This window comes from Podarcis pityusensis, assembly GCF_964106645.2.
Source record: "Podarcis pityusensis genome assembly, chromosome: 10".
Lineage (NCBI taxonomy): Eukaryota > Metazoa > Chordata > Lepidosauria > Squamata > Lacertidae > Podarcis > Podarcis pityusensis.
Genome location: NC_138035.1, coordinates 61861747 through 61882461, shown reverse-complemented (window position 1 = coordinate 61882461; position 20715 = coordinate 61861747). Strand labels below are relative to the sequence as shown.

The 20715-nt window shown below is 45.9% G+C and overlaps 1 protein-coding gene across 1 annotated transcript in view; it reads right to left on the bottom strand.

Annotated features, from left to right (window-relative positions):
• MAPK11 (mitogen-activated protein kinase 11) overlaps positions 1-19207 on the bottom strand; it is a 52738-nt gene extending 33531 nt beyond the window's left edge. The window contains exon 1 of the mRNA XM_081023799.1: positions 18967-19207. Within this exon, the coding sequence (XP_080879925.1) occupies positions 18967-19079 (113 nt within the window). The 5' untranslated portion in view covers positions 19080-19207. The remainder of the gene's footprint in view (positions 1-18966) is intronic.
• Positions 19208-20715: the final 1508 nt, after the last annotated feature.

Genomic DNA, 20715 nt, shown 5'->3' with positions numbered 1-20715 from the left:
ATGACTAAGCCACTTCTGGCAAACCAGAGCAGCGCACGGAAACACTGTTTACCTTCCTACTAGAGCGTTCCTATTTATCTACTTGCACTTTGACGTGCTTTTGAACTGCTAGGTGGGCAGGAGCTGGAACCGAACAATGGAAGCTCACCCTGTCGCGGGGATGCGAACCGCCGACCTTCTGATCAGCAAGCCCTAGGCTCTGTGGTTTAGACCACAGCGCCACCCACGTCCCTAAAAGTCAGATAATCAGATTTAAAACATCCTTAATGGTTTGGCAGTCCTAGTAACAAAGCCAATTGTTTGTGCAGAGTCTCAAACTTGTAATATTTGCAGATGTTTCAGTCCACAGTGATCCACTGCAGGCAAATCGTCTCTTTCTACTCAGAGAGGAAAGCGGAAGTCAGCAAATAAAGAATGCAAACTCATCTAAAAAAACAGTTTTGAAGGCAGACGTTCTGGTCAGAATAAGACCATTAACTCTGGCTTTTCTCCTAGAAATTGCAAAGGCTTATTTCTAAGGAGCCTAAGGGTTAAAAGCTGGTATTACTATTTCTTTTAACATTAATTATCCCTTTCACAACTGCTTCTTTATCTGATGTGACACAAAGAGGAAGTGGTATTTGCCTACTATATTATGCAACACACCAGCTACACTCAGAGAAATGTGAAACGGATACTGAATATGTGCAATTTCATATTGTTTTACTGGTTTTAGTATACAGCACTCTGGTCTCCTTAGAGAGGAAGAGAAGAATAAATATTTATTAATTCCTGTGTTGGGTGGTGGTGGAATGAAGCAACTTACAAAGTTACTACACTTTTCATCCTTGCTTTAAGGGATGTTGACGCAAATGCTAAAATGACAAACAGATTGTCATCATAAAACAGCTTATGAAACTAATGTTGCACTGAACCCGATGCATAGGATTGCTTGCGATGCTTTTATCAGTAACGGCAATGGGCTCAAATAGCCAAAGAAACCCAAAGCTAAGATAATGCAGTAGTCCAGGAAAAGGGAACATGTGGCCCTCCAGAGATACTTTTGGACTCCAACTCCCATCAGTCCCAGCCAGCAGGTTGTTTCCAACTAAATTTTGGATTAAACCCATTAAAATTAATGGACCAAAATTAACCAAATTTCAGCAGATCTTCAAGTCTTCTCCACGCAGAATTGGCTACAACCCAGTATGGCCAATGTTCAGGGATTATGGGTATTGTAATCCAGTAACATTTGGAGAGCGACAGGTTCCCTATCCCTGAAGTATCCAAACAAGACTGAGATAGAACAAGACCACTCTCATGGTAACACACTATCCGCCCCCCCTTCCCAGCTCGAAACCTCCCAACTCTGTACATTTGCATTATGTAACTGAGCAAAGTGTAATGCAAGGGTTAAGCATCTAACTGGGGTTATCTGGTAAGTTTTGTCCTGAAGGAAAACTGGGCAGTTGCAAACAATACGGAAAATGTGACACAAACCCTCATGGCAGTAACCTTCCTAATCAAAAAGAAGACAAGGAAAGGGAGCCAAAGAACACCACAGCCTTCACACACCAAAGTTATGCATATAATCCTGGACGCAATGTGTTCCTCAAGCAGAAAAGAAGCTGCTCTTAGCTTCTCCAAAGCAGTCATGTGAACATGACTGCTTGTTATTGTTGTTGTTTATTAGATTTCTTATCCACCCTTCACTATAAGGTCCCAGGATGGGTTGCAACCATTTAAAAACCACAGCATTAAAAACAATTAAAACAGATTACAATGAAGAGAACTGAGTGGGTGCTAAAATAGCTCTCTCAGGTGTCAAAGGCAAAGTACAGAGGTGCATCATTAGCACACAGTGAAAACTTCGCAATGAAGGTCCCAGACACACTGCTGTGGGGAGCGAATCCCAGAGCTTAGGGGCTACCACAGAGAAGCCCCCTCTCTCAGGCAGTTGCACACACCCCAAACCTCTGAGGGCAGTGGGACTACCGAGAAATGACCTCACTGCCAATCTTAACAGCCAAGGAAATATGCAGGGAAGGAAGAAATCTTTCTGATACTTGGGGCCAAACATTTGATACGTCTTTAATCAAAGTCAGAGCATTGGTCCATTTAGCTCAGTGCTGAATACTCTGATGGAGAGCATCTGTCTGGGTTCTCAGACAGAAGCCTTCCTCAGCCCTCTTGCTCAAGCTCAATCTTGAGATAACTCAAAATACCTCAGTGATTCAAAGCTGGGGCTTTCAACACACAGAGCATGTGAGCTACCACCAAGCCATAGTTCCCCTGCCTTGCAAAAGTGCCCACAGGCCCCAAAAGGTGGCCAACCCCTGATGTAAAGCAAACTGCCCCTTAAGGTAAAGGTAAAGGGACCCCTGACCATTAGGTCCAGTCGTGACCAACTCTGGGGTTGCGGCGCTCATCTTGCTTTACTGGCCGAGGGAGCCGGCATACACCTTCCGGGTCATGTGGCCAGCATGACTAAGCCGCTTCTGGCGAACCAGAGCAGCGCACGAAAACGCCGTTTACCTTCCCACCGGAGCAGTACCTATTTATCTACTTGCACTTTGACGTGCTTTCAAACTGCTAGGTTGAAACTGCCCCTTAGCTGCCTTTAAAGTGACAGTGCAAGCTCCCGGTTTAATTGTTGCTGATCTGTTACACCCGTATCAGACAATTCCTCCAAATAACACAAATAAACAGAGAGTAGGTTGTTTTTCAGTTAGCCAATGGCGAGGCCAAAATCACTGAGGCTCAAACATCTGTTTCCCAGATATTCCAACCTCTGAGAGCATGCAACAACAACAACAACACCACAATCAAATTGTTTTACAAGGAAATGCTATTATCAGAGCCGGCCCACCCATGAGGCAGGGTGATGCACTCGCCTCAGGCGGCAGAAGTACAAGATATGGCCCGATCGCTTCTGCCGCTAGCAGCGACAGGGAGGTGTTCTGGCAATGCTTTACAGAACATCCTGGGTCCTGCTGCAAATTCTCACATGCCACATTGCCACTCAAGTTTCCCTCGCCCTCGGGGGGCGAAGCTGAGCAACAAAACTTTGAAGCACACCCCAGCTCCCCCAGGGTTTGGCAAGAGCCAGGGCATTCCTGCGGTGTGTTGGAGGGCGGGCATGGTGGCGGTGGAAGGGGAGACTGGGACATGGCTGTGAAGGCGGCAGAAGGAAGAAATTCCCATTTTGCCTCAGGTGGAGGGGGGGGGGCTGCCCCTGTCTATTATACAAGTTGGCTGCTGTGGCAGTCATAATGCTGGGTAACATCAGCCCCCTTCGCCTGTTTTCCATGTGAAGACTTTCAAACAATCATAATAATTATTAATAATAATTTGATTATTTGTATGCTGCCCATCTGACTGGGTGGCCACTCTGGGAAGCTCCCAACAGAATACTAAAAACACAATAAAGCATCAAATGTTAACATCCTTCTACAGGGCTGCCTTCAGATGTCTCTTAAACGTCAGATAGTGGTTTATTTCCTTACTGGCCCTGCCCCCAATGTAGGACACAGTATATTTGAAGGAGCGTCTCCACCCCCATCGTTCTACCCGGACACTGAGGTCCAGTGCCGAGGGCCTTCTGGCGGTTCCCTCACTGCGAGAAGCCAAGTTACAGGGAACCAGGCAGAGGGCCTTCTCGGTAGTGGCACCCGCCCCGTGGAACGCCCTCGCACCAGATGTCAAAGAGAACAACCACCACCAGACTTTTAGAAGACATCTGAAGGCAGCCCTATTTAGGGAAGCTTTTAATGTTTGATGCATTCCTGTATTTTAATATTTTGTTGGAAGCCGCCCAGAGTGGCTGGAGAAGCCCAGCCAGATGGGCGAGGTATAAATAATAAATAATAAATTATTATTATTATTATTATTATTATTATTATTAGCCCCACTCCCTGCATATCCATGCCAGTGTGGCAGGGCCAGTGACAGGGACCAACACATGAAACTCCCTTCACATGATTAGCTATCGTCATGATTTTACGCACCGCAAGCAGTTTTGGAAAGACAAGCTTTATGTTTCTGACATTTATTTATCTGTTGGCTCTGGAGATTGAATTTTTGTTGTATGCAAGCTTTGCGCAAGATGCTCCACCATGCGCTCCTAGATTTCTAGACTTGGAGTCAAGAGTGAGGGAGCCATTGATAGAAGAGACCTGCATTTCCTTGGGAAAGCCTGTATATTCCGGGTTGTGCGTCATGACTGGCTGCACACTTAGTTGGGACCCTATGTGTCTTCAGGCAACACCAGTGTGTTTAGGATCAATGACAGCCAGCAGGCACAAACTGAAGAAATTGCAACCCTATTATAGATCGTAGGCAAAATCAATCAAGTTTATAGAGCAAGCAGTTCTAAGGCTTCCAACACCGTCTTGTTTGCCTATTATTTTCCTCCATGCCATTGCCTGCTTGCAGTGAATTCTGAATGCCACACACCTCTGTATAACGAAGATAATGAACAAGTTATTGAGTGGATATGAAAAAGGTGCAACTCCAAAGTCTTCCATTATTGAGCAGCTCTTTGCTTTCTTTTCAGTTCACTCCTACCTTGGAAGCAAGTAACTGATTACAAAAAGAAGACACAAAAATATATAAATTTGAAGCACCACCCTTTTTCAAAATAATCTGCCCCTTAATGTTCTCTCTTTTCCCCCTGGCATTAGGTACAAGAATTCCTTTATACATAAAGCAATGGGACATCTGCAAACCTGCTGAGCAGTGTGTGTGAGGCACGGCACGTTTTCCACTTCCATTATTATGCTCGGAAAAAAATAATTGGCACTCTCACTACACAAATGGTTTTCATAGCTACATGGGCATTAGAAAACAACAACCAGGCGCAATTAGGAAAACACAAATCCTTAATGGGTAACAAGGGATAAATCTCAGTCTCACAGACTGAGAATTATTTGAAAGAGGAAGATTTATGAAAAAGAAGATAAGCTTCAGATAACAAGAGCAGAATAAATACCCCCCCCCCCGAATGTTAAATTGGAGGCTGAATGATAAATTGGGAGGTTGACCAACTGAGATTTACACACATGTGCACCCCACAGCTACAAGACAGAAACTTGATACAAGGGCAGAGGCGGCTAATTTGTGCTCCATCAAATGTTGCAACTCCCATTTGTCTGACTGCTGGACATGGTGTTGATGGGAGCTGGGAGCCCAAAAACATTTTGAAGGCCAGAAGTCCCTCACCCACACCTGCTGAAAGAACAAGAAACAGTCTATGCAAGCAAAACATTGCAACAAATATAAGGCAGAGCACCAAGTAAGCCAAAGTTAAACTACGCTGGGCACAGAGTCTTCCCTTTTCCCCAGTCACTCTACTGGGGAAAAGGGAAGACTGTGTGCCCAGCAGATTAACTTTGGCTTACTTGGTGCTCAACCAAAGACACAAGCAAAGAACAAGCCTTGGCCTCATACGTCTTCGGCTGACCTACATAGCGGAAACATGTAATTATGTTGTTGTGCAACTGAGCCCAATGCCTCAGCCCTAAACTTGCCACTTAGGGCCACTTAAAAGCATACCAGATTTCCAAGTAGGATAACATTTCCACGCAGCATAGTGGGATAGCCATGTGCGGAACATCATGAGTGGCAAATGAGCACACATCTGCGTGACTGCAGAGAGTATTCTGAGCTACGTGCATCTTGAGTTTCAGTAGTTTGAGTAGATGCGTGGCAAATCTATGATCTTTTTGACACATAGATGCAGAACTGCTATTGACGTAGGTAGGACATATCTGAAGGTATTTTTAGAAGCAATTCAATAGCCTCTTGGATCATAAGCTATTCCTCCTTTCAGAAAGTGGGAGATGGCCACCAAGCCCCCACCCAACATTGAAGCCCATGTCCCACACTGTTCCCAAGAGTCCTCCAGACACAGATTTTCAGGTGAGCACAGGCTACAGAAGGGAGGGGCAGATGGGAGAGCCCCACTGTGAATGTAAACTGTTCTATTCATGGAAGGAAACGACAACTGTTGGGTTGTATCTGTTAATGGTTTCAGAACTCACAGAGTTAAAGAGTTCTGGTGACGTCTCTTTCCTGAGGCGTGGTTAGAAACACTTAAGGGAGGGGTTTGACTCCGTGTGTTTCAGTCTGACTCTCGGACGCCATGCGAAAGGGAGAATGTGTCAGTTCTCGCCAGGTCTGAATTTATGATGTTATTCTACATGATTAAAGACAAGAGTAGATAAGGACTGCCTTGTGTCTGCTCTGATTTATTCCACACGTGCTGCACTTTGCTTCTCACCGCTGTGTTTCGCTCTGCTACCGGCAAGAGAAAGAGGCCTGAGGAGGACTTTTGCAGGAGGCACGGATAGCTTGCAGAGTTTCGCAACGGAAGTGTGCCAGGCTCCATGTTCAGTCTCTGTGTACACTCTTGTCCGGTGTAATCCGAAGAGAACCAGCAGAGTTCCCTCTCCCTCTCCCTACACACTCCAATAGCTGCTCTGGAGCCCCCCAAATCTCTGGAAAACATTTTGAGGAGCACAGGGGCCTGCATGGAAGAGGAGAAGAAATGGAAGTTCTGTTGCACCAGTGGAAGTCCATTAGCAGAAGAGCAGCATTTGGTAACAACCCTTAGAATTCTGCAGCAAGGATTTATTTTATTTTTTTACATCAGTGTAAAAAATGCTTTCCCAACCTAACCATTTCATTTGCAATGAAACTTCATTCACCTTAAAGAAACAGACCCCTTCATGGATCACTGCCTTGCCGTGGCGAAGGGGCTTGAATAACTCGGAGAAGCTATGAGCTATGCCGTGCAGGACCACCCAAGATGGACAGGTCATAGTGGAGAGTTTTGACCAAACGTGATCCACCTGGAGCAGGAACCGGCAAGCCACTCCAGTATCCCTGCCAAGAAAACTCCATGGACAAAGACAACAGGCATATAAAAGTTATGACACTGGAAGATGAGCCCCTCAGGTTGGAAGGCGTCCAACATGCTACTGAGGAAGAGTGGAGGACAAGTACAAGTAGATCCTAGACAGCATCTTAAAAAGCAGAGACATCACCTTGCCAACAAAGGTCCGTATAGTTAAAGCCATGGTTTTCCCAGTAGTGATGTATGGAAGTGAGAGCTGGACCATAAACTGATCGCCGAAGAATTGATGCTTTTGAATTCTGGTGCTGGAGGAGACTCTTGAGAGTCCCATGGACTGCAAGAAGATCAAACGCATCCATTCTTAAGGAAATCAGCCCTGTGTGCTCACTGGAAGGACAGATCGTGAAGCTGAGGCTCCAATACTTTGGCCACCTCATGAGAAGAGAAGACTCCCTGGAAAAGACCCTGATGTTGGGAAAGATGGAGGGCACAAGGAGCAGGAGACGACAGAGGACGAGATGGTTGGACAGTGTTCTCGAAGCTACAAACATGAGTCTGACCAAACTGCGGGAGACAGTGGAAGACAGAAGTGCCTGGCGTGCTCTGGTCTATGGGGTCACGAAGAGTCGGACACGACTAAACGACTAAACAACAACAAAGAAACAGAATCCCGTGAAAGTGGACATAGGGTTGCATCATTAGTTATTTCAGAAAATGATTCAAATCACTTGGGGGGGTAGAAGGAATGGAGCCGGGTTAAGTCCCAGACAAAAAGAGTTTGAATAGTACAAATGCTGTAAATCTTTTTTTTATGTGCATTGGAAATGGTATTTTTAATGTCACACAGTGTGTCTTAATTTAAACTTTGGTTACAGCAGTGTGCAGTATGCATCTGACACAGTGCTTCTGACACCAGACGGCAGCTATTTAACTGAGACTGCTCTTTCAAAGGTTGCATGAATTCGTTTAAAAAAATGATGATGACGCAAAAAACAACTTGTCACTCGCGGGCAAACATTTCTACCAGAAAAGCCAGTCCCTCCATGATGTGTCCTAAAATTAAATTTTTAAGAGATGTGACACAGTTTATGAACTTACTAATTGCAAAACAGGAAGTTTGGTTTATTTATTTATTTATTTATTTATTGTTTAATTACCTTTTCACCCTGCCTCTCTCCCAAACAGCTAGGGACTTCATATCAATTTTGTCCTTTCAACAAAACGAAGCTGAGAGACATCCCAGTGAGCTTCATGGCACAGGGAGGATTTGAACCGAGGTCTTAATGGTCCAGTCCAACACTCATTAGGAAGGAAATAATTCTCGGACTAAATGCTGCATTCACTTTCAGGGTCTGCATACTAAGGTGGGCCAGAGCAAATGTGGGTGACAACTGAGCAAGTTGGAATAATAATAATAATAATAATAATAATAATAATAATAATTTATTATTTGTACCCCGCCCATCTGGCTGGGTTTCCCCAGCCACTCTGGATGGCTTCCACAAAGACCAAAAATACATTAAGATGTCACACATTAAAAACTTCCCTGAACAGGGCTGCCTTAAGATGTCTTCTGAATGTCAGGTAGTTGTTTATCTCTTTGACATCTGATGGGAGTGCGTTCCACAGGGCGGGTGCCACTACCGAGAAGGCCCTCTGCCTGGTTCCCTGTAGCTTTGCTTCTCGCAATGAGGGAACCGCCAGAAGGCCCTCGGCGCTGGACCTCAGCGTCTGGGCAGAACAATGGGGGTGGAGATGCTCCTTCAGGTATACTGGACCGAGGCCGTTTAGGGCTTTAAAGGTCAGCGCCAACACTTTGAATTGTGCTCGGAAACATACTCGGAGCCAATGCAGATCTCTCAGGATCGGTGTTATGTGGTCCCGGTGGCCACTCCCAGTCACCAGTCTAGCTGCCGCATTCTGGATTAGTTGTAGTTTCCGGGTCACCTTCAAAGGTAGTCCCACGTAGAGCGCATTGTAGTAGTCCAAGTGGAAGATAACTAGAGCATGCACCACTCTGGTGAGACAGTCTGCGGGCAGGCAGGGTCTCAGCCTGCGTACCAGATGGAGCTGGTAGACAGCTGCCCTGGATACAGAATTGACCTGCGCCTCCATGGACAGTTGTGAGTCCAAAATGACTCCCAGGCTGCGCACCTGGTCTTTCAGGGACACAGTTATCCCATTCAGGACCAGGGAGTCCTCTATACCAGCCCACACCCTGTTCCCCCCAAAACAGTACTTGTCTTGTCAGGATTCAACCTCAATCCATTAGCTGCCATCCATCCTCCAACCGCCTCCAGGCACTCACTCTTTACATATATAGCAAAAACAGGATCTGCACCGGAGTGTCAGGCCTAATGCGCACAGCATCTCTTCTCTGGCAAGTCTTGCTCCCATGAAGCAGTTGCTGAGACTGAAGGCCAAAGTCCCTTCCTCTCCAAGGTTTCCCCCAAGCAATCTGAGACTGCGCCTGTGTGAAGCCAACTTCTCCTTTGCCCTTTCCATGCCTCTTCTGGTTCTGGGAGACCAAAGGGGATGAGTTTGTCACAGCAGGAAGGGGAAGACACCCATGCCTCTTCACCAGCCTGAATCATCCCTGCCTCTTGGTCTCCTCCCTTTCCTGCTTTAGCTTCTTCCTCTGATTCTTGACTTATCTCTGACACAGACTCGCCTCACTCACTTCAGCTTCCTACACCTCCTTTCCCCAGTCTTCTCCCTCTGACCACTCCTTGTTGTCCCACCACCACTCCCCTGGTTCTGAGTCTTCTTCCTTTGGGGGGGGGGGTTCCCCAGCTGTTTCCTCACACCATTCCACTGCATCCAACCAGTCCATGATACGACATGACTGAAGAGTAAATAACATTTGGCAAAAGTCAGTGGCTTCTAGTCACATTTCTCAATCCAGGAAAGCAAGAGGAATTAGCCCATTTCAAAGATCCATTCCAGGCCGAGAGAAGCACTCAAAGGAGGACACAGAGAAGGGCCAGTGAGGAGGGTGGTCTGGAAAGTCCCACAGGCTGGTTCCCAACACAGAAATCATAGAATTTAAAGCTGGAAGGAACCCTCAGAATCATCTAGTTCACCCTGCAACACTGGTGTTATCAGCTATCCAAGAACTTGTTACAGACCCTTAGATAGATAGATGATAGATAGATAGATGATAGATAGATAGATAGATAGATAGATAGATAGATAGATGATAGATAGATGATAGATAGATTTTTACTTGGTATTATAGGTCAGGACATTAATAGGCAAGATGTTAAATTGTTTTTATATGCAACAACTGCGGCAAGAGTATTGTTAGCCCAGAAATGAAAACAAGAAGAAATTCCGACGAAAGAAGAATGGCAGACGAAATTAATGGACTATGCAGAATTGGACAAAATGACAGGAAGGATTTGAAACCTGCGGGACCAGAGATTTACAGAAGATTGGAAGAAGTATATGAATTATTTGAAGAGCAACTGTAATCAACAAATTACCCTAGTAGGACTGCAAGAAGTTTTGTAAGGAGAAATATACGAAGTGTTACAAAGTAGAAAAAGATAGAGATATTGGTTATGAGTTTGAAATGTAATAGGGAAGATAAGAAATGCATACTGAGAGATTAGACTGGAAAATTTTCAGACAGGATTGATGGAAGTCAAAAATTTGAATAAGATGTAAAAGTATGTTTAATTACTGTTGAAAATGATATGTTAAAAAACCCCTTAAAAAAAGATAGATAGATGATAGACAGACAGACAGATGATAGATAGACAGACGTTTACAAGAGTCCATTAATTATTATTATTATTATTATTATTATTTTATTTTATTTAAATTTTGAAGTTATACTTTCCACTCAGTATTCTAAGCAATATGTACCATGCATAAATAAAATAATAATAATAGAACCTAACAATAAGGCAATAATCCAGAAAAAAATATGAAGCACCCATTTATTGTCTCTCCAAACAAAAACCTGCGAAGCTGAACCTTGGCTGAATGATACCTGAATCATATGATTTTTCACCAGTAACCAACCCACTGAGCTACTTTTCTGTTGTGCCCAATTAAGAGTTACCTGTAAGCTAAAAGTCTGGATGCTCTTTTATTAGCATATATCCGTCCAATTAATTGATAGCCCTGTGCCAACATTTATGGAAGCAGTGGGGAATCTCTGGCCCATGGGCACAAATCTCTGGCCACACCACACCCACAAGCCCCACACCTGACATCAGGAAAAGATGGAGTTTAAAGTTGGCTCCCAATTGTTCCTTATTGCCTGTCAAAGGTCTTTAGAATTGAACATTTCTCTTTCAGACAACAGTAATAATTCTGGAAAACTCAATCAGCATAGGGCTAAAATAATAATCGAGCCAAGATTTATCATTCATTTCTGTAGTTTTGTATGGCAGAATACAACTCAGAAGCTGGTAGTAGGAGTAAGAATTGCTATGAAAAAGGATGGAGACCCCCCTGAGAAGCACAGGCTGTTTCTCACCCCCAAATCAGCATTGTTTCCAATGAGATCATTGTTCTCCTGCCTTAAGTCAACACTCGCGTTACCCTGTTTGCCAACAGCCGCATCACTTACACAAACACAAAGGGGAAATCATGGGAGCAAGCGAGAGGGAAGCAAGCCAGGGAACCAAATAACCTGCAGCAGACAGCGAGCAGCAGATTTCTGCAGCTTTTCTCAGAAAGATGTTATCAATAAGCTCTTAAAACAGTCCTGCAAATAATTCGCAGTATCGACACAAGGCTACTTTGGCTTCTCAGAAACTAAATTTCATTTCTGATTCACACAATGACTCTGCAAAATCACTGGCATTGCTACAGGGAAGAAGTCAGTGTGTTGACAAGAGAGGCCGGCTGTAAACACACACACACACACACACACACACACACACACACACACACACAGTTATTTCCCATTACTAAGAGTGCAAACCACTTCTCCCATGGTATTGTCCAACTGATGTATCCTTGTGACTTATCAAATATTGCAAATCATGCAAGCTTTTACCTCCACAATAATCTTGAGGTTAAGCAGATATGATAAGGAAATTTTGTGGTCACCATGAGATCACTTTTTCTTCTAAGGAATTGGCATGTAAGCAATGTAAGGGGTCAGGCTGCAGAGCTTTACATGCAGAAGGTCTCAGGTTCAGTCCCCATCATTCCTAGGCAGGGCTGGGGAACGCTTCTGTCTGAAACCTTGGTGAGCCACAGCCAGTGCACAGACATTACCAAGGAAGACAAGCCAATGGACCGACTCAGAATAAGGCAGCTATTCTTAACATGTGGCCAGAAGGCACAAGGCCACCAAGTCTGTTGGAACCTAAGCAGGTCTGTGTCCGGTCAGTGTCTGGATGGGAGACCTCCTGAGACCCACATGTTGGGTTCCATGGCAATACTTCAAGGAATGCTGCTCCCGACCAAGACCCTTCAGCCATCATCTGAGGCCCTACTTCCTCCTCCACAAGAGTCCAGAGGGCAGCAACATGAGATCAGGCCTTTTCTGTGGTGGCTCCCTGTCTGTGGAATGCTCTCCCCAGGGAAGCTCGCCTGGTGCCTTCATTACATATCTTTAAGCTCCAGGCAAAACTATTTCTCTATAAAACCAGGCCTTTGGCTGATTAACCTTCTGTGGCCTGTGGGAGCGGGGACTTATTGGTTTGTTCCTGTTTTATTACTTATTTTGTGTTCTCATTTTGTATTTTTATGTTGTGAGGCTCCCTGTGAGGGATGGAGGGCAATATACAAATTTAATAAATAAAATAAGTAAATAAGTAAATAATAAAGACAAGTATGATATAGAAGTAAGATAAATAAATAAATAGATGGCCACTTCCTTCAAGCATACAAAACTGCCTTATCAGTATATCCTACCTTTTTTTTCATTATTTACAGGTGAAACTCAAAAAAATAGAATATCGTGGAAAAGAAGAGGAGGAGGAGTTTGGATTTGGATTTGATATCCCACTTTGCCACTACCCGAAGGAGTCTCAAAGCGGCTAACATTCTCCTTTCCCTTCCTCCCCCACAACAAACACTCTGTGAGGTGAGTGGGGCTGAGAGACTTCAAAGAAGTGTGACTAGCCCAAGGTCACCCAGCAGATGCATGGGGAGGAGCGGAGATGTGAACCCGGTTCACCAGATTACGAGTCTAGCGCTCTTAACCACTACACCACACTGGCCCTCACATATTAGTTTCGCCTTTTAAGTTGAATTACTGAAATAAATGAACTTTTCCACGATATTCTAATTTTTTGAGTTTCACCTGTACAGTGGTACCTCGGGTTACAGACGCTTCAGGTTTCATACGCTTCAGGTTACAGACTCTGCTAACCCAGAAATAGTGCTTCAGGTTAAGAACTTTGCTTCAGGATGAGAACAGAAATCGTGCTCCGGCGGCGCGGCAGCAGCAGGAGGCCCCATTAGCTAAAGTGGTGCCTCAGGTTAAGAACAGTTTCAGGTTAAGTACGGACCTCCAGAACGAATTAAGTACTCAACCCGAGGTACCACTGTATTTACTTATTTTATAGTCGGTCTGTCAGTACCTAGTCTGGACCAGTCTACTCCCTCCGTTAGAGGATGTTGCACAAAAGTCTTTCCCCAAATGCTGCTATATGACATTCCCTTTTTATTTGGGGATGCTCAGGGCTGAACCCGGAAGCTTCTGAAGCATGTATACGAAAAGACACCCAACATTTCTAGGCCAGGCATTCTCAAGTGCAAGATTATTATTAGCCTTCTTTGGTCACCATCATGAGCTTTCATGGTTCCAACCATCTGAAGAAACATCTCTCTGGTCTTATTAGCAGTCACTGTTTAGACAGCTGAGGCACAATATGTTCCCTGCTGTAGCACTGACACACCGAGCGTGTGAAAACAGAGACACTAAAATACTGCTTTTGTCTGCAACACACAAGAAACCGAAAGCATGCACATGCCAACACAATGAATTCTGGGCTTTTCCACCACGTCATATCCCACAGCCAAGGGCTTTCAGCCTCCTGCATCCTCTAAACCACATGACCAAATTATACCACTGCTTGAAGCACACTGAGTGGATTCAGATGGTGTTGTTTTTACCCATCACACAACAGCAATCTCATGCGAATGAGTTCTTTAACAGGTCCTGGACACCTGTGGCATCATAGTTTGAGCAAGCCTCCTGCTTTAAGGCAGACAAAAGAGGCTAATTGAGAGCTTCCCAGTTCCACCAGCATCACACCAAGAGGTCCCAGCAAAAATCGCCACTCAATGACTGTGTTCACTCGAGTAGCAGCCCCAGTCATCGAAAACATTTGGCATTTACATAATACATTTTGAGTACTCAAATCACTGCTCGGTAATCCTTACAAAAGCCAAATAAGAACTTAAGAACATAAGAAGAGGCCTGCTCGATCAGACCATCTGGTTCATCTAGCTTGCACCTTGTTTCCAGCAGGGACTAGCAAATGCCTCTGGGAAACTCGCAAGCAGGGCTTGAAGGCAACACTTGTTCTCCTTGTAAGCCCAGCTTCTAGTATACGGCCTCTGAACATGGACATTCCCAATTAGCTATTCAGGACACAGAACTGCTGATATACCGTATTTTTTGCTCTATAAGACTCACTTTTTCCCTCCTAAAAAGTAAGGGGAAATGTGTGTGCGTCTTATGGAGCAAATGCAGGCTGCGCAGCTATCCCAGAAGCCAGAACAGCAAAAGGGATTGCTGCTTTCACTGCGCAGCGATCCCTCTTGCTGTTCTGGCTTCTGAGAGTCAGAATATTTTTTTTCTTGTTTTCCTCCTCCAAAAACTAGGTGCGTCTTGTGGTCTGGTGCGTCTTATAGAGCGAAAAATACGGTAACTATCCTCTTGAATTTGTCTGTTCTCCTTTCAAAGCTGTTTTAGCTAGCAGCCAGTACCATCCTGTGGCACCCCGAGTTCCATAAATTGATACCGCATTTTCTGAAATAGCACTTCATTTTTGGCTGTTCTGAGCCTATTACTGCTCAGCGTATAAGAGGGAAAAGTTAGTCTTTAACCACTTTCTCCATGTTGTTCTTAATAGTTACCAAAAAATTCCCCTTTAATCCTGTATTTTGTAGACTAAAAAGCTTCAGATCCTTTCAACTCTCCTCACGGCGAAAAGATCTCCAAACTCCAGATAGAAGTATTTGTTCTTTCCTGTAGGTTTCCCATTGCTGCAAGATGTTGCACTGTTCCTCACCAGGGGAGCCATCTCACCCTCAGGTAACATGGTACCCACCCGCCGTAACATGGACGTGTGATGTCACATGCACACGTCTGCAGGTGTGTGTTTGTGTGTGATGTTGCACATCCGAGTTGCGGCGATGGCTCCTCTTCCTCCTCCTTTCCACATCCAGTGAGACACCCTTCTCTTTTTTCTTCGTTTTTTATTTTTACTTTTCAAATGTATACATTTTCACTAGTTTTACAATCAATTTAACATTTAAAAATTTGACTTCCTTCCCCCTCATTATTTTTTAATATCTTCTGCATATCCAAATTCATTTAGCTTGTTCATTTAATTATCTATTGTACATATATATTCTTGTTAAGCTGCAGTTTATTACAAGAATCCTGCTAAATGTTTTTTATCTGTTTGCAATTTATCTGTAAATATTCAATAAACCAGTTCCATTCTTTTATAAAAAGTTTGTTATCTTGATTTCTTATTCTTCCGGCAAGTTTCGCCATTTCTGCATATTCCATATGGTTTTGTATCCATTCTTCTTTGCTGGGCTTCTGCTTCTTTCCACTTTTGGGGCAGGGAGGGGCTTAAACTCTGAGGCAGAGAGACCCTGTTTCCTTGTCCAAGCCACCCCCCACAAGGGTGACTCGCTTGATGGCTGAGGAGGGCAGAGCGGAACTGCTTCTCTTTCAGAGGCAGCGCAGCAGGGGCTGCCTGCCTTTCTTTGACTTTGTGTGTGCCCCCCCAATGATATTATTGTGGGTGCCCAAGCACCTACAGCCCCCTGGAGTTGGCTCCTACGCAGAGCCGTCTTTCCCATTGGGTTTAGTGGTGTGTTGCGCCACGGTGCCGGCCTCTCGGGGTGCCCCAGTGAATGGGGGAGCTGTGTGGCTTCGCTGGCGGCCTCCCCTTTCCGTGCAGGCCTCCCAGCTGCGCCCCGTCAACCATATGGCTGGCGGGCATGCAGCTTGCCTCCCAAGCCTCCGCGGGAGGAGAGCGATCCCCTCAGAGGCTTGGGAAAAGGTTGACAACTCTGGGAAACAGGGTGTGTGTGTGTGTGTGGTGGAGGGATCTTTGCACCACGGCGCCAGATATGCTTAAGACGGCCCTGCTCCTACGCTGCTCACATATTCCTAATGTGGCCGCAGCAAAGACTTACATAAAAGCATTATGAGGCCGGCACTTAACTTTCAGTGCCTTTCCAAGAAATTTGAAACGCAAGAGTATTTCCTATCACTGCACGCTGAGTTGATGCCTCCGGCAAGGTGTTTACCACAACCTCAAGGCACATTTCCTGTACACTCACAGGACCCCGTCAGGGTGCACAGGTAACGCTGCAAATTGTTTATGACTCAGTGTTTTGGGCCCTTTGTTACCTGACTATCCTCTTTGCCGTTTTTGCTGTCAAACCGCAAAGTTTGGACAGATCCTTTGGCCGTTTTCCCCATAGACAGCTTCAGGTTTCACCCTTATGAATGAACTGGCATCATCCACACACTTCACTGCTCCAAATGGTTCATGAAGAAGCAAAACAGCAGCAGTCCCAATGCATCTTTGGGGAAACACCAGTGCTTATTTCCCTCCATTATGGAAACGGTCAATTCACTCCCATTCTCTGCTTTCTACTGACCACACAAAAGCAGGAGCTTGCGATGAAAACCTTACAGTGTTTAAAGAGGTTTAAAGACTGTCTCAAGGCAAATCCAAAAAAATGTAGTATAAACACTGACAACTGGGAAACACTGGCCTGTGAGCACTCCAGTTGGAGAACAGCCTTTACCAAAGGTATCATGGGCTTTGAAGACACTTGAACTCAGGACGCAAGGAAGAAACATGCTAGGAGGAAGACACGCTTGGCAAATCCACACCGTGATCAACTCCTGCCCGGAAACCAATGTCCCCACTGTGGAAGGATGTGTGGATCCAGAATTGGCCTCCACAGTCACTTATGGACTCATTGATAAGACCGTGTTTATGGAAGACAATCTTACTCGGCTACGAGTGATCGCTAAAGAAGACAGTATTTATATATTCTTGTCTTTATTGCATTTCTGTCCTCCACACATCCTTTTCCTCCGTGGACTATACATAGGATTCTTGTTTTAGGGAAGGGCCATAGCTTAGTGGTAGAGCTTGGCTGCAGAAGTTCACAGCTTCAATTCCCAGCATCTCCACATAAAAATTGGGAGAGAACCGTGCCTGAAACCTGGATAACTGTTGCCAGTCAGTGAAGACAATACTGAGATAGATGGACTCATGGTGAGTACCGATCACTTACCCAGGCACTCACCAGGCCTTTGGTTGCTTCCGACCATGCCCTAAACAAGTGACAGCTAACATCATAACTATTGCTAAATCAATGCTTCTGGCTTGCACAACAGAGCCAACACAAGGCCAGCCCCCACCCCCAATGTTGCATGCAATGTCATGAGTGACTGGAAAAAGGATAAAAATATTTCAGAGTTTCTCAAACTGTTTTCAGACTACAACACCCATCATCCATAGCTAGCAGGGCCAGTAGTCAGGGATGATAGGAACTGTTGTCTGAAAGCAGCTTGAGACTCAAGTTTGGGAAACACCGTTTCAGAGGAAGGTTATCTTAAGCTGCCGTGCAATGCTTTTAAAGCTACTCAAAGGTGGTGGCAGAGAACCGGGTCTAATATTTCGCTCATCCGGAGGGGAAATCAGCCTGTATTTTCATGCGCTGCTCCCAGTTCCTAAAAGCACACTTAGGACTTGACCACAATTGCTGTGCGAATAAAAGCACTGCCCTGCCACAGTCCCATTCAGCAGTGCAGTTCGGTGGTGAGGAGGTGGAGGAGGAGGTCTTAAAAATAGTCTGGGGAAACCTCTTTCAATGGCTGGCATGGCCCAGGGTTACCCTTAGCAACCCACGAGGAATTCCAGGCTGAATGGCATTGTGAGAGCGCAGCTCAGCTTTGCCTCTCTCTGTGTGTTCTCCGAACTCCCGGTGGGGGCAGGGAAAAGGCAGGAAAATGAGCACAGCCCACCCCCACCCGTGACAGACAGCACAGGGCTATAGGTCAACGCACACATGCACTCCATGGGAAGGGGTCCTACCTATTGTTATACTATGCACCTTGCACGCAGCTGACCGCAAATACACACTCTGGCTCTGCACACACAAAACGCAAGACAAAAAAGAAGCATTTTCTTACTATTCTATATAGGTGTTTGTGTTTGTTTGTGTATGTGTGTGTGTGTACACACCTATGGACGCGCTCCTGTTCAGAGCACCTAACCCACCTTGAATCTCTTGTTCTCTACCCCAAAATTATTATCCTGGGTGAAATATGAGCGGTTTGTACATTGCATATGCACATTTTCCTGTATGCACACCCAACGTCCACCCCCTTCGCCTGGCCTACTAAGGCACACATGTCAATCCATCACCTGTGCACCTGCTTTCGAACCAAGCAGCTACCAGGGGCGGGATCGCACCTGCCTCCCAGCGTACCTTCCCGTACGTGTACCTAACATCCCAGGTGGTCTCCGCACCCACCTACCCGGTGGGTATACAAGCCTAGGGTGGCTGGCTTTCGCCCATACATCCGGGAGGGGGGGGCTTAACTAGGGCAGCTGCGTAGAACCTGCCTGTGCGTACAATCCGCGCAGGTGTCGCCCCCCCCGCAAAAAAAGCAAAACACAAAACCCTGGACGCATGCAGATCCCGGGGACGCCTTGTCTATGGGCGCCCCCATTGTGCGCGCTGGCTCTCCATGCACCAGGCAGGCCTAGCGGCTCCAGCGCCCAGCTGCTGGCTGGCATTGTCTGCTTCCCGCAGCTCCGGCGAGGGGAAAAACCTTTTGCACGGCTGGAGCGGAGCCTTTTTGCCCGAGGCTCACCGCACACCTTCTGCTGCTGCTGCTTATGCGCAGCAAAGCAGCCCCCCTTTCCGGAGCAGCCTCCACCTACCATACGGAGCCGTACGCCCCCGAGCCCACCGGGGTCAGGTGCTGGTAGCGCTGGGGCACCTCCCACACCGTCTTGTTCAGCTCCTGCTTGTAGAAGCCGCCTCGCTCGGACATTTTCCCCCAGCCGGCAGCAGCAGCGCCGGCAGCAGCAGCAGCAGAGGCAGAGGCGGAGACCCAGCCAGGCAGCTCCAGCTGGAAGTTGCAGAGCCAGCTAGCCAGCCAGCCAGGAAGCCACCGCCGGCAGGGAGGAGGCGGTTAGGGGGAGGGGAAAAGGGAGGAGGAGGAGGAGGGACAGGATGAATGAAGTCGAGGGAAAGGGAGAAGGAGCCGAGGGGCGGGATCTCCCCTCGAAAAGGGGGCTCCCGGCTGATCAGAACGAGCTGCCGGCCCCTAGCATTGTAACTAAAGGTTGGTGGAAGGGAACTCCGGCCATTAAAGTAGATGTGCTGGCGCGCCTTAGGCCAGGAAGCCCCAATTGGACCGCGACTGGAACCTCTTGGAAGGGACAAGCTATAGCTTAGGGACCCACTCTCTTGGGGCCCCCCCAAAAAAATTAAAGGAAAAAAAATAGATGTACATTTCCAAAATAGAAGATGAAAAGCAAATAAAATAAAACCTACATGCAGCAACAGTGTTTTGTGTTGCGTAGGCTCCTATGATGTAAGTAATGGGCCCCGCCTGCTAGCCTGCTCCCTAAAATACCACTGGTTTGCTTATTTTTATATACAGTGGTACCTCGGGTTAAGTACTTAATTCGTTCCGGAGGTCCGTTCTTAACCTGAAACTGTTCTTAACCTGAAGACCACTTTAGCTAATGGGGCCTCCTGCTGCCGCCGCACCGCCAGAGCCTGATTTCTGTTCTTAACCTGAAGCCAAATTCTTAATCTGAAGCACTATTTCTGGGTTAGCGGAGTCTGTAAACTGAAGCGTATGTAACCTGAGGTACTACTGTATAGGGTGCCTACATTCTGCATGGACTTTCCAACAATTACTTTGATAAAATACATATTTTGTTATGTGCAAATGGCTTTAGATACCTATTAGGTCCATAAGTTACCGCATAGCATATATTCAACACAAAAAACAGCAACAATTTGTTGTTGACAAAGGCATAGCTGTCAACATTTCCCTTTTTTAAGGGAAATTCCCTTATTTTGAATAGGATTCTTTGCAAGAAAAGGGAAAAGTTGACAGCTATGGACAAAGGACAGCTGGACATATAAAGGGCCCCATTACCTTCAGTAGCTTAGGGCCTCATCAAACCTAAATCTGGCCCTGCAGCAGGGTCATATAGTTCCTTCTTCTTCTTTGGCGATACCTCGTAGCCAAGTAAGATTGTCTTCCATAAACACCGTTTTAACAGTGAGTCTGTAAGTGACTGTGGAGGCCAGTTCTGGATCCACACGTCCTTCCACAGTGGGGACATTGGTTTCCGGGAGTTGATCGCGGTGAGGATTTGCCAAGCGTGCCTTCCTCTTAGCGCATTTCTCTCTTTTGTCCTGAGTTTGAGCGTCTTCAAAGCCCATGGCACCTTTGGTGAAGGCTGTTCTCCAATAGGAGCACTTGCAGGCCAGTGTTTCCCAGTACATTTTTTTAAAGATTTGCCTTGAGAGAGTCTTTAAACCTCTTTTGTTGACCACCAGCATTACACTTTCCATTTTTAAGTTTGGAATAGAGTAGTTGCTTTGGAAGATGATAATCAGGGATCTGAACAACATGACCAGTTCAACTAAGTTGATGTTGAAGAATC